At 44.7% G+C, this 13,786-nt stretch overlaps 1 protein-coding gene across 1 annotated transcript in view; it reads right to left on the bottom strand.

Annotated features, from left to right (window-relative positions):
- Positions 1-7,314: 7,314 nt before the first annotated feature.
- Positions 7,315-13,786, bottom strand: part of LOC144267143 (interferon-induced very large GTPase 1-like) — a 30,065-nt gene continuing 23,593 nt past the window's right edge. The window contains 5 exon segments of the mRNA XM_077820860.1: positions 7,315-8,848; positions 8,851-9,561; positions 9,564-9,836; positions 9,839-9,904; positions 9,907-13,125. Of these exon segments, the coding sequence (XP_077676986.1) occupies positions 8,400-8,848; positions 8,851-9,561; positions 9,564-9,836; positions 9,839-9,904; positions 9,907-13,125 (4,718 nt within the window). The 3' untranslated portion in view covers positions 7,315-8,399.

Raw genomic sequence — 13,786 nt, 5'->3', positions numbered from 1 at the left:
GAGTTACACTGACCCAAGCACCAGCGTGAACAATGCTGTATCCGCAGGAGAGCTTCTCCAGTGACATAGCTACCGTGGCTCGCAGTAGTTGGAATAATTAAGTTGACAGGAGAGCTCTCGCCCAATGGGTTAGAGCCTGCACTTGCAATGTTGCAGCTGCACCGCCGTAAACTCTGTCGCACAGCCACAGTTTCAGCAAGGGTCGGTGGCTCTTACTCTCCTGGGACGTGTCCCAGCCATGTGAGAGTTATGTAACATCCATGTACAGACGTTACTTGTAACATGAGAAATGCAGAATTAGCATATGAGCATTGGACTCATCCATTCACCAGCATTTCGGAAAGTCCAAACACTGCATATTTTAGTGGAATTTTCACAAAATTTTAATAACGTTCCACCAGCATCAAGTCTGACAGACTCTCAGTTGATATGTAGGCCTAGAGTTGGTCTAAGCCTGCAGCATCACACCATCTTCCTTTTTGGCTCCCAGGTTAGCTGAGTGTCTGACTCCTTCTCTGGTTTTAAATCATCTTTTTCCCCTGGCTCTGGGGCTCACAGAGTCTTTGACTCTTGCTCTGGGTTTAAATGACCTAATAAGAATGCCAGAAGAGAAAAAAAGTATTGTTATTTAAGGAATAATTTTCTTCATTCACCTGCCTGACCATTTAGCTACATAGCCGTTTTTTTTCTAATATATATTAACACAAATGAAAACTTTGTTTAACAATAGTTAATTCTGCAAGAGACAAAACCTTTAAAGCATGGAAAGGGGAAAGTCTCCAGTATTCATTTCCACCTTTGCATCATCGGCAGCACCGTTGATAACACACTGCAACACTCCATCTCCAACAGTTACTGAAAGCAGGATGCAACCCAACATCTCACAAATCTCACACTCTAATGCAAACTTTAACGCCTACTTTATTCTCCCTTGTAGGAAGAAATTGGCACATCTAACAGTTGCACAGTCCATGCATGTATAACATTATTCTACCTTAACAGCACTTGGATTGCAGTCAAGATTTTGCATTAGAGTGTGAGCAACAGAGGACAGCTGATCCTGTGATTAAGTATCTGGACTGGGACTCAGGAAATCTGGGTTTAATTGCTCGCTTTCGCACAGACTTTCTGCATGACCTTCAGCAAGTCACTTAATCTCTTTGATTCAGTTTCCCATCTGTCAAATGAGTGTAATCAAGTTTGCTTAAACTGTAAACTTGTTGGGGGAGAGCCTGTCTCTTATTCGGTGTATGTACATCACCTAGCACAATGGAGCTATTTGATAGGTGACTGTGAAATGATGGGAATCAGGAAGCCTGGATCTATTCCCAGCACTGACAGAAGCGTGTATTCTAGTGGTTGAAGTGGTGGTTATGGACAGCATAGCCAAGCAAACATATTTGGCACATGCATTCTGAAAGGCAGCATGGCTAAGTGGGTGAGACTTGGATCTGTATATTAGAGACACTTCACCTGAAGGCACCTTGTGAGACCTCTCCTTTACCTTATTTGTAAAATGGTTGAGTGATACCTCCACCTGAGAGAGCCACGGACACCACTTGAGTCCTTTTCCCATCCCTACAGTGAGAGTCAGGAGGAGAAGGACCAAAGAACTGTTGCTTCAGGAGCGTAAGAATGTCTGTTGTCGTCTGCCTTCAGCCATTCTGGAACCCCACAGCTCCTCCTCCAGCCAGAAGGAAGAGCAGCTGCTCAGAATGAGGCTCAACCCAGAAAGGAGAGAAGAGTAAAGAACAATGAGGAACCTGAGATGCCAGAGCAGATCAGCAAGGGACCCTAGATGCCAGCAAGGGACTAGAGATGCCAATAAGGGACCAAAGATTCCAGTTTTTTCCTGTATAGGTGGCTCTTGGATCTGCACTGGTGCCAACTCAGATGTGCCCAAAGCTAGGAGCACAGCAGAACCAGAAGGTTCTTATATATCTATTTTTAAATTGATTTTGTATTTTGGGGGACAGGGGAAGGAGTACAGAAGCCCAGTCAATGTGTGAAACTCATTGCCAGGGATGTTGTGAAGGCCAAAAGTATAAAAAAAGAATTAGATAAGTTCATAGAGGATAGGTCCATCAAGAGCTTTGAGCCAAGATGGTCAGGGCACAACCCCATCCTCCAGGTGGCCCAAATCCTCTAATTGCCAGAAGATGGAGTGGTTGACAGGGGATGGATCATTCAAAAATTGCCCTGTTCTGCTCATTCCCTCTGAAGCATCTAGCACTGGCCACTGTCAGAAGACAAGATATATTGGACTAGATGGTCCATGATTATTGTCTGACCCAGTATTGCCATTCTGAAGTTCTTAAGCCTGAGTTATGAGCTTGCTGGAGTCAATGAAGTGTCCTTTAGAATCTACTATAGTACACTCTTGCTATAACACCCTCGAGATGGGATCTAGGGACCAGAGATCCAGAGTCCTTGCAGTCCTGGGGCCATGGCCAGGGACAGAAAGAGTCTGTCCAGCCCCAGGGCAGGAGAAGCTGTGAGCTCCCACAGTGGCCCCACTACCCCGCCTCTTTTGCTATAATGAACCCCTGGTTATACTGAACAATCGGCTTGGATTCCTAGAGTTCCGTTATGTGAAGGGGCACTGTAGGTGATGCAGTGAAAAGCTGAGTAAGTAACTGAAGAGCCTTGCAAGAAGCCCAACAAAGAACAAGAATCTCTGTGTACCAGACCAGGCTACTCCTTGTAGCCTGGATGCACACAATGCTCTATATAGCTAACGTGAACCCTGGCTGCTGGACTCTTAGCCAGCCCCTGCAGAAACAACCTGAGTGCCCTTGGCTCATAATGAGGACTTGACAGTACTTCACAGTATTCAAAAGTTGCACCAGTTTATCTAAATTGTAAGAAGACACCTTTCTTCTTAGCGTGGACACACCCAGTGATGCCATCCTAGACACAGGATTTGTCCACTTCTCCGGCAGACATTTCTGTGTTTTTTCCCTACACGTGAAACACCCTTTCTGAGCTTGCCTGCAATGCCAATTAATTCTTCACGTTCAAATCCCTCCTTGCAGGCTCACTGCTATCATGATAATAACTGGAAACTAGCCAGCTATCCTGGCAGGGTAACAGAGATATTAGGGATAGTAGATGTATCTCTTTGATAATGCAAAATAAAAATGGAACTCCTTTCAGTTAAAGATATTTTTGTACTCTCAGGACATCACAGTCTGGCTTCTTGAAATTGTACAGCTGGATCTTCTGAACTGCACCTGAGTTCCATCCAATCTAAACGTCAAATGAAGCAGGGGTCTTGCTGGAATATCTGCATCTACTTAATGAAGTTAAAGCCTTTGGGCATTATTGTCCAAAACATTACATCTGTAACTGGAAATATGCCCGAACTCAGTGTAACAGCTGTTGTGCTATTTTCCTGTGAAAAATAAAGTGAGAAAGAGATACGACTTACCATGTCCTGAAGGTTGTAAATCCAGATTCCGTAGCTGGAAACAAGAGTGCTAAACACTCCAGAAATTGCTGACAAGTGGATTCTCTTTACTTTTGTTTGTTTGAATTAATAATTTTCTAATTTTGCTCACTGTATCTTCTGTTTGATTCATGCTGCTGTACTCCTCCCTTGTGATAACAAACTGTGCAAATAACTCATCTAAGACATTATCAGGGTCTCTTCAGAGAATTTTAATTAACTCTTTGCGTTTGAGTATAACTGAGTGTTTATCACTAGTGCATGTGATTTGATAGCATCAGCCAACTGCAATAATTAAAAAAAATGGTTTTTCCTAAGCTGCAAGAAATAGGTTTTGTGAAGCCTGGTCTCCGTACAGTATTTGTACCAATTTAACTGTGTCACTTAAGGAGTAATTTTTTACTGATAGAGTTAAATTGGTGCAACCGTTAGCGTGGATGCAGTTATACTGTTTGTGACAAAGCTCTGTCCTTGCCTCCATGGGTCCCGCATTTCCTGGAGGATTTCACGAGCCTCAGAGGCTCACTGTGACCCTCCACGTAACCCTTCTCTCTCTAGAGGCAAGGGTCACAGTCTACTGAGCCATTTTCATCATAAGCCAGCGAGGGAGCTGAGGAGAAGCTACCCTCCCTTGCACAGTCTCTGTTGTCTTCCAGTCTCAGTGATGAATCAGGGGACAATTAAACCAATACAATGGGGAGCAGGGGGGACAAAGGGGCAGGGAGTTCAGGGGGAGGGGTAAAGAATGGGGGGGGATTTAGGAGAGGGCCATGGTAGGGGAGGGCACAGTTTACATGGGTAGGGAAGGGGGAATTCCAGAGGGTGGAGAGAAGCAGATTTGAGAGAAGGTTGTTGGGAAGGAAAGGGGCAGGATTCATGGAGTTGAGGGGAAGGGCCCTGTGGGATGTTGGGAGGGATCAGAGTGGAGAAGAGAGTTCAGAAGGCAGCAGATGTGGGGGAGTCAAGAGGAGGGAGGAAGATGTACAGGGGGAAGGAGCAGCTCAGCATCAGTGAGGGAATTTAGTGAAGGGGTTTTCATGGGGTGGCACTTCTCAGGCCCTGGCAGCTGCCACTCCCCCATCAACCCCATCTGGGCCCCTCTGCCCTGGGCAGCGAGCTCTCAGGACAGGGCTGTTTGCTTTGCAGCCTCAGCCCCCTGTTGATTCCCTGCCCCAGGGGAGCTGCTGCCCCATCCCCCTCAGGCGGAGCAGTTCTCGGCTGACAGGACAAAGGGGGCAACCGGCGAACAAGCATCCATGAAAGGACTGGATTGCTACCTGCTCCAGGGTGGGGGGACATTGCAGCCACTGGAGGTGGCAATAGACCAGGGAGTTTAGGTCAGTCCCATTCCCTTCCCCTGTGATGCCTCCCAGGGATACCCAGGGCTGTGAGACACTTCGCTACCACCTGCCCTCCGTGTGAGGAAGCCTTGTCGGTGCATGCCAGGGGGTCACTCCCCAACACAAGCACTCCCCTCTAGGCCTCTTCAGGTCTTGCTCTCTCGGTATAGATGAGTGACAAGCACACACCAACCCTCGAGCATCTCTCTGGAGTGTCCAGCCCCTGAACCACCAGACCTGGTGTTCCCAAACTGCATCTTATCAGTTACACCACACTACACAGCTCCATTGAATACTCCGCACTCAGACTTGTTCACACAGAAAGCAAGTATGTTTATTTAACACAGGGATTCAAATGATAAGAAGTAGAAATATTAGAAATAAAGGGTTACATATAAAATAAAATCATGACATGCATAGTCGACCCTCAACTTGATTAATAGGACATTGTCCTGTCATAAGAGCAAAACCTTGCCCCAAATCCTTCCAGCCCGGTGTGGCTGTGATCTTCTATTCATGAGACAAGCACGCAGTCCTCTTGTCTCCTCAGTGGGAAGATGCAGAGTTTGTCTCTTTATCTACAGTTATCGTCCAAAACTCCATCGTGTGCACTTGGAGGATAATTCCCGCTGCTTGTCTTTTCCTGTCCATGACACTCTGCGAGCACTTGATTAACATTTTGCTCAGATTGTAAATGGTTGCCCATTGTGAACCATACAGTACTCAGCGAACATGTAGATAAACCGATAAACATCTCTTGTCTGAAAGAAACCTGTTTTTCACCTTTTCTCACCAGTCCCAAGTCATAAAATTAAAGAACATGATTTTCAGTCTATATACATAACTCCTTACATGTTATCTGTACATACATTTTGCAATGATTAAGATGACCAGTGTGGCACAGGCTTTCAGTAGAGATGTGGTATGATACTCTTTGGTGAACTAGTATGTAGATATCAGGCCTAGGGGATCCCTGAAATCCAAATGCACCCCTGTGTCCTCTGCCAGTTGGCACCAAGAAGTCCCTGGGTCATACACCCCCATCTGTGTCTCAGTAACACTCATGCTACTGACCAGGAAAGTCCCCCAGAGTAGAAGAGACTGGGATAAAGGGGAGCAAGGCTCAGGGTGGGGAGGACTGAGTCCCAACCCCGCAGGGTCTCATTTACTCTGTAGGGACAGCTCTGCTCTGGTGCTGCAGGAGCCCAGGGTGAGAGCTGGGGTGTCCTCCATGGGTTCAGGCAGGGGCTCATTCACTGCAGGGAGTCAGGGTGTCCACAAGGCACTAAGTGCTGTCCAGGGTATTTATTAACCACCCAGGAGAATGGGGCCAAGGAACATATGGGGATTTGCCAATGGTTCTGTTTTTTGGGAGGGGGCATTGTGGTGAGGCTCCAGGGAAAGATGATTACTGGGCTGTGCGATGGCAGGGGCTATTTGGTGCAGATGAGCACGAGGGGTGGCCCCTGGCAAAAGACACGGAAAAGAGAGTGACACTAAAATATAAGGTTTCAGAGTAGCAGCCGTGTTAGTCTATATTCGCAAAAAGAAAAGGAGGACTTGTGGCACCTTAGAGACTGACAAATTTATTTGAGCATAAGCTTTCGTGAGCTACAGCTCACTTCATCGGATGCATGAAGCTAACAAAAGCTTATGCTCAAATAAATTTGTTAGTCTCTAAGGTGCCACAAGTCCTCCTTTTCTTTTTACTAAAATATCAGGGACAGAGATAGCAATAGCCAGAGAGGATGGAAGAGGGAGGGGTGTTGCCCTGAGGACGCTAGAGGGAGCCACTTTCTCAGGCCAGCAGTTGAGAAAGGACATGGGCAGGGAGAGCAGAGGGGGTCCTGGACTGGGGTGACTGCAGAGAGTTTGGGCCGGAAATGCTATTATTGATGATTTTTATCTCTACACATGTCAATCAATGTCTCTATTTTTCTTTTATTTAATCCTCTTATTTCCTCTTTAACTGTAGAAAATCTTCCACTGGGGCTAAGGTTTAGCTGCATTTCTTGGGGACTGTTCCAGCAACTCAGAAGAGACCTTCTATTGACTGTGGGAACTATGTCCACACCACCCCAACATTCCATAACAGATAAAAAGTATCTTTTCCCCAATTTTTATTCCATTTTCACATCCCATTCCCTTAACTTGTTATCAGTCTTTGACACACTCTAAGACAGTAAGTGGCTGAACTTGGGGTCTGGGGAAGGTCTAACGTGATCCTGGATGCATAAGGTGCTGACGCCATGGGAGTTGAGGCGGGAACTTTGGGGAAGGCAGTGGGATGGGGGCGGGCAGGGGTGGGAAGAGGCAGGGTAGAGGTGAGGCCTCAGGAAAGGCATGGAGTGGGGGCAGGGGGCAGAGGAGGGTTGGCGCCTATGCTGAGATGTATAAACGAAGAAGTATCAAGGAGGATTAGGGAGATATTACTTCTGTATATGCCAATGGTGAGACCGTTACTGGGACATTGTGTCCAGTTCTGGTGTCCATCGTTTAAGAAAAAGTGTGATTGGAGAGATTGGAGAGGTTTCAGAAAAGATCTGCAAGAATGATTCAAGGTTTGAAAAAGCCTGCTTTATACCAAGAGACTTGGAGCTCAATGCATTTACTTAACAAAAGAGAAGGTTGATCATGATCTGTAACTACTAAAGAAGAAAATAACAGATAGTAGAGGCCTCTTGAGTCTAGCAAACAAATGACAGGTTTCAGAGTAGCAGCCGTGTTAGTCTGTATTCGCAAAAAGAAAAGGAGTCCTTGTGGCACCTTGGAGACTAACCATTTATTTGAGCATAATCTGATGAAGTGAGCTGTAGCTCACGAAAGCTTATGCTCAAATAAATTGGTTAATCTCTAAGGTGCCACAAGTCCTCCTTTTCTTTTAGCAAACAAATGTAGAACAAGATCCAATGTCTGGAAATTGAAGTTAAATTTATTTTTAATTGAAAATAAAATTCAGCTTTTAGAGTCAGAGTAACTGACCTGGAACAGCTTCCGAAGTGCATTGGTAAATTCATCATTATTTGGGGTTTCCTTCTAAAATATCTGCTCTTCTTAGTTCAACCACAAATTACTTGGTTTCATAATGAGCTGCTTCTTACCAATTATGGATTAATAATTTCTTCCACAGCAGGAATTATTGGACGGAATTCTCTGGCCAGGTGTTATGCTGAAAACCAGACTAGCAGACTATTATTGTGGTTGCTGCTGGCCTCCCTTGAAATCTAATAATTTGTTAGGAAGAAACTTCTGTTCCACAATTGTCCATTCAGGGTTCCTTGAATCTTCTTATGGAGTATCTGGTATTGACCACTCTCGGAGACAGGATAGTAGACTAAATGGTCCACTCTGCTCTGGTCAAGTGTGGCAGTTCTTATGTTCCTAGCAGTAATTGTATAGCAGTCACTCTGTAATCGTATCGTAAGTTGTTATGTGACATGAAAAATCAGAAACCTGTCAGCTCTACTTAGACGCTGTGAAGTGAACATGAGGTTCTGAGACTTAAAAAATACAATACAGAATATTTTTAACATGCCATTTTTTAAAATTAAGGAAAGTTTCAAATATTTAAACATATGTATATTCCATTTCAACAGGCTCTCACCATGTTTTTATTTCATGTTAAAGACTTCTTTTAGGCCTTCCTGTGCCCGAGTTTCAGTTATTTTTCCCCAGTCTCTTGGGAGATCTGCTGGGTTAGCATTATAACTGTTAGCTAACTGGTGATTGAACTTCTGAAAAATAAACTTCCAGTAATCAGAAACCTCAATGCTGGGATCTGGCTGAATGCGCCAGTCTGGGTAATAGACGCGATATTTTTTGTAGGGATGACATTTCCCTTTTGTGTCTGAATTTTGGAATGAGTTCTCAGAAACCACTTCAGAAGAGCATATATCATAGACAAGTTTTTGTGTATCAAGATGCCTGTAACCGCATAATCCTTGTGGCCGATGCACAGATGCAAAATGCTCCTTGTGGTCACTGCCTCCTGCTTCACAGGGGACTTTACAAAATGGACACTGCTTCCCACAGCCAAACACTCGCTTGAAGATCTCATCCTGGGTTTTAATGACAGATTGGAGAGTTTCGTCTGAATATCCAAACCACCAAATTGGAGTAAGATTTCTTGTTCCAGATCCAGAAGAAAAGTTTGAATATTAGCACAAAACTGGCCTGTTTTTGCTGTGTTTTTAAACTGTATCCCAAGTAAGTTGTCCTTGGAAATGACTAGGTCTTGCTGCAGCGCTTCACAAAAGTTGTTTAAAAATGCTAAGACTGTGGTATTTTTTTCATTTTTGGAGCTTTCCAGAACTTCCCTCACTTTCTTTACTATTGTAGATAGAATCTTTTTCTCCAACTCTCCCAGACGCTTAGTCTCCCTGTAATGATCCATCATCCGTCTCTGAATCCAGGTTTTGACAAATTCTTCGTAGTTTTTAATATATTTCACATAGTTATCAAAGTTCATCTCCTCCAGAAGCTTTTTCTGTACAGTGAACTGGAAAAAGGTCCGGCTGCCATATTCAATGGACTCTGCCTTGTTGAGAATGTCATCTACTATCTCTATTCCTAGCCTTTTGTTGATATAATCCACAAAGGCAGGTTTGAGACACTGATAACAGAAATCCCTGGCTCTTGTTTGGTTCTCATCTTTTTCCAAATACAGGTCAGTAAAGGTGGAGAAATACTGAGGTTTCAGCTTCTCTAGACGACACTGAGGATCATTTTGTTTGATAAAATCTTCATGCATCTTCTGAAATCTCCAAGCTGCCTCCCCAAAATATGAATTTTCAGGTCAACTTCAAAGCAAGCAGTAATGCCAAGTTTTTTAACATCCTCCTGTTGGAGCCTCTCGTTGATCATGTTCAGCAATTCTCTGCAATGGATTTCATCGTAGTCCACTTTGGAATTTACCTTTTCTTCCGAGTATCTTTTACCCTCATATATTAAGGATTTAGCAAATTCTTCTGTGTGAACAGCTGTTTCACATTCCCTTATGAACAACAGTTGTTTCATAGTTTTGATCCATGCTGTATCTATGTACTCGTTTTCATTCTGAAATTGTCAATTCCATAAAACAACAAACTACCTGATTCCTGTAGCTTCTGCCTGACGGCACTCCTCGATTTGCCAGGTCCTTTCTCAACTGGGATTCCATCTCTCGATAAACTTCACGTTTCTGTAAGCTGCTGAACTTCAACTCTGACAGTGTTTCTCTCCACATGTTTTCAAATTCTGATTTCAGTTCCTCATGCTCTAGTTTATGTTTTTTATTCCTACATTCATCCAAGACCCTGTCAACTTTCCCTTCAATTATCTGCATGTATGAGGTCTGGATGTTTTCTGTCTTGTGCTGGCCTTTTCGAATTCGAATTGCTACCTCGCACTTGTGCTCAAAGTAGCTCTCAAGTTCATTTTTGAGGCTGTTTGCACTCCTGATAAAATCTTCTCTGTACTTTTCTATCAGGTGCAGATTCGAAACTCCACTTTCAAAATAATCTTGTAAATTATCCAAAACTTTTTGTTTCTCATGCTGCAGTTTTTCCTGTGCCTCATTTTTCAACATGGATAAGGCACTAGCCTGTAGTTTCTCTGATGTCTGATTCTGAATGACAGTTTCCTTTTCAGATACCCAGAGATGTATCTCTTTGCGGAAATGCCACTCCCACTCAGAATACTTCATAGACAGCTGGTTATAGGCTTCAACTACAAGGCTGTTTCTGAAACTGAAGATGAAGTTCTCATGTTTTACAGCATTCCACAGGCTCTCCACCCATTTGACAAACTGGGGAATGTCCTTAGGGGCTCTATTATGTGACTGTTTCTTTATAAAATCAAGCAGGTATTTCTTTAGCTCACATACCCTCTCACTGTATCCCATGTTCACTGGAGCCATGGGAGGGACTCCATGCCACAGCCCAGGGATGTACCAGTTGTGTTTCTCCGCATCATAGTCCATAATACATGAAAATTTCACTTTTTTACATTGTTTTTCCATCCTAGCTGCAGCTTTGGTCATTTCATTCAGCTGCTCTAGGAGGTGTTTCCTGTCCCTCATGTTTTCTTCATGTGCAGACACATCACTGACGTTCTGATGCACAAATTGGCAGTTGGCTTTTTGCCCTATTTCCTCCATTCTGAGAAAGGCATGGACCACAATTTGCAGAATATCCTTCATTTCAGTGGCATTCTCCATGGCCATGTTAACGATGGTTATGTCACTCAGTCCAATCACCAGTGTGGCCAGCTCATTGTCATGTTGATAACTATCCTCCAGCAGGGCCAGTTCAGGGGCTTTCAAGCCTTCTGTGTCTATCACCAGGATGAAATCACAGCCCAGGTCCTGCTGAAAGTTCTCTGCCACTTTAATGAGTGACATGAAGGCTCCTCGTGTACATCGGCCACTGCTCACTGCAAACTGCAGGCCGAACATGGTGTTGAGGAGGGTGGATTTCCCAGTGCTCTGTACTCCCAGCACCGTCAGAACCAGCATTCTGGACCTTCCCCCCAGCTTGTCATGGAGCTCAGTCAGAACATCTGTCACCCACTGCAATGGGATGTTGGATGAATCTCCATCTATCAGTTCCATAGGAAACCCTTCCAGCATCAGGTCAGCTGCTATGCCTGGGAGATGGATGAAATGTCTTTGGCATTCTGCCTTGTCTCCTTCTTTAACCATTGAGCATTCAGCTTCATAGAATTGCCCCAACTCACGCATGAAATGCTCAACCCCTAAGGAAGTGGTAGATATTAATTTATCCAGCATAGTTAGTGCTGGTGGGTCATCTCCTGCCATTTTACTTTTCCCTTTATATTGATCCCGTAGTTTAAAAAGATTATCTCGAGCAATGTGATCCAGGCTAAACTTCATCCATTTCAGGAAGTAATGTTTCTCCATTGAAGGCAATTGTTCTATTCCATTAATAAATTTAATCAATCCATCAGTAAGGTCACATTGATTCTGCTGTCTACGTAATTCCAACCGTTTCTCTCTCAGTTGACATTTATAGTCTTCAGTGGCAGTCTCCCCTTGCCTTCTCATTCTGCACAGTTCTTTTTCCACTTTAGCCAATTTTTCCCAGAGATCCCCCTGCAGTCTCAGCATTTCACTCTTGTACTTTACCACATCTTTTATTTCCACAGTGATTTCTCTCGCCCGCTTGCTTGCACTCTGGCATTCCTTACAGTCCTCATCTACCTGGATTCCTAGTTCACGTGCAGTCACAGCCATGGCTTCCAAATTAATTCTCTTGGGAGGTGAACTTGTTATGCTTTTTATTGCACATTTCAGTTTTTGAACAAATCCTGCATTATTTGTGGTGCTGTCTTTCTTCAGCAGTTGTGATTTGCTCAGATTCAGCACTGGAGCCAACTTATTAAGGAATCCCAATGTTTCCTTGGGATTTCCATTCTTGCAGTTGAGGATGAAGTAGTATTTAGTGGCTGATCCCTGCAGGGATGATAACAGCCTGTATTGTCTCTCATTGATGCTCTCAGTAACTATGAACACTGCTGAGGAGACCACTGTTAAAAAGCTGAACTGCAGCCAGTGAGATTCAATGTCTCCACGCAGATTTGTAGCTGCAACGGGTTCTGGGAAAAGATCTGAATTCTCCCTCCCAGCAGGGAAATACCAGGAAATCTCAACCAGCCCATCTGCGATTTTCTGAGGGAAGTTCCCAGACTCCATGTCCCGATGGATAAAGAAATCGTGGTGCTGCTGGGAGGGGCTGAGAACCTCATTGAGGAGTTTGGACTTGGAGAAGCTGCAGTTCCCAATCCGCACAAAGGAAACGGTTGACATTGATGTGAGCACCAGGCTCTCCTCTCTGAACCCTCTGCTCTGTGCCAGGGAGTGCGGCCTCCACTTCCTCACAATGTCCCTCATGGCCCACAGCAGTAGGGTGCACTTGGGGGTGTTGATGGGAGGTAGCAGCAGAGGGAGGGCAAACTGGCACATGGACATTTTGGACAGGATCTCCTGCTGTAGGAAACTGTCTGAGCAAAGCAGAATGGCACAGAGAACATCGAGGGGATGTAGAGACTCTCTGATGTCAGGGTCACTAAAACTAAAAACATCTCCACCTGCAATCTGTGCCTCCTCACTGCCTCCTTCATCATCATATGCCCTATGCACAAGGCTTGTGTTTCTGGCTGTCCCATTCAGAGTCATTAGTTTCCTCAGGAAATGCCACGGTAAATCCCCTAACATCTGAGGAGTCCAGTTTTCTATACTTTCTGAGCCAATTTCCAGGACATGCTGCAGCCTGAGTTTTGTGCTTTGGTATTCCTGCAGGTTTAACTGAGAAAGGAGTCCTTGAAAAGCTTTATTTTTCTCTGTAAAACAAAATGAAAATAGGATTCTCACGACTTTCGGAAGTTAGATATTCCCAGACAGAACATTTTTAGAGATGGAGTTAATGATGTTAAATCTTAATAATTTAAAAGGAAAATTCCATTGGTGGCTAGTAATTAGGGGCTAATGGAGTTAAAGCTAATAAACTAATCCCCCTCTTCTATTTCTTTAACTAACCTTTACAGCAGGGGTTCTCAACCTTTTTCTTTCTGAGGTCCTCCTCAACATGCTATAAAAACACCACAGCCCATCTCTGCCACAATAACTGGTTTTCTGCATATAAAAGCTGGGGGCAGCATTAGGGGGTAGCAAGCAGGGCAATTGCCTGGGGCCCCACACCACAGGGACCCCCACGAAGTTATATTGCGCAGGCTCCAGCTTCAGCCCCGGGTGGCAGGGCTCAGGGAGCTGGGCTTCAGCCCCATGTGGTGGGGCTTCAGCTTTCTGCCCTGGGCCCCAGCGAGTCTAATGCTGGCCCTGCTTGGAGGCCCCCCTGAAACCTGCTCAAGGCCCCCTAGGGGGCCCCAGACCCCTGGTTGAGAACCACTGCTTTACAGCATATACTGTTCTTTTTTCCCTTCTCTCCAGCAGCCATATGAGGGAACAGTGAGGCGTCGGAAAGGGGAGTAAGGAGAGTCTGGC

The sequence above is a fragment of the Eretmochelys imbricata genome, chromosome 6 (assembly GCF_965152235.1).
Source record: "Eretmochelys imbricata isolate rEreImb1 chromosome 6, rEreImb1.hap1, whole genome shotgun sequence".
NCBI lineage: Eukaryota > Metazoa > Chordata > Testudines > Cheloniidae > Eretmochelys > Eretmochelys imbricata.
Note: the sequence above shows the minus strand (reverse complement) of the source record. Positions and strands in the feature narration are given on the sequence as shown.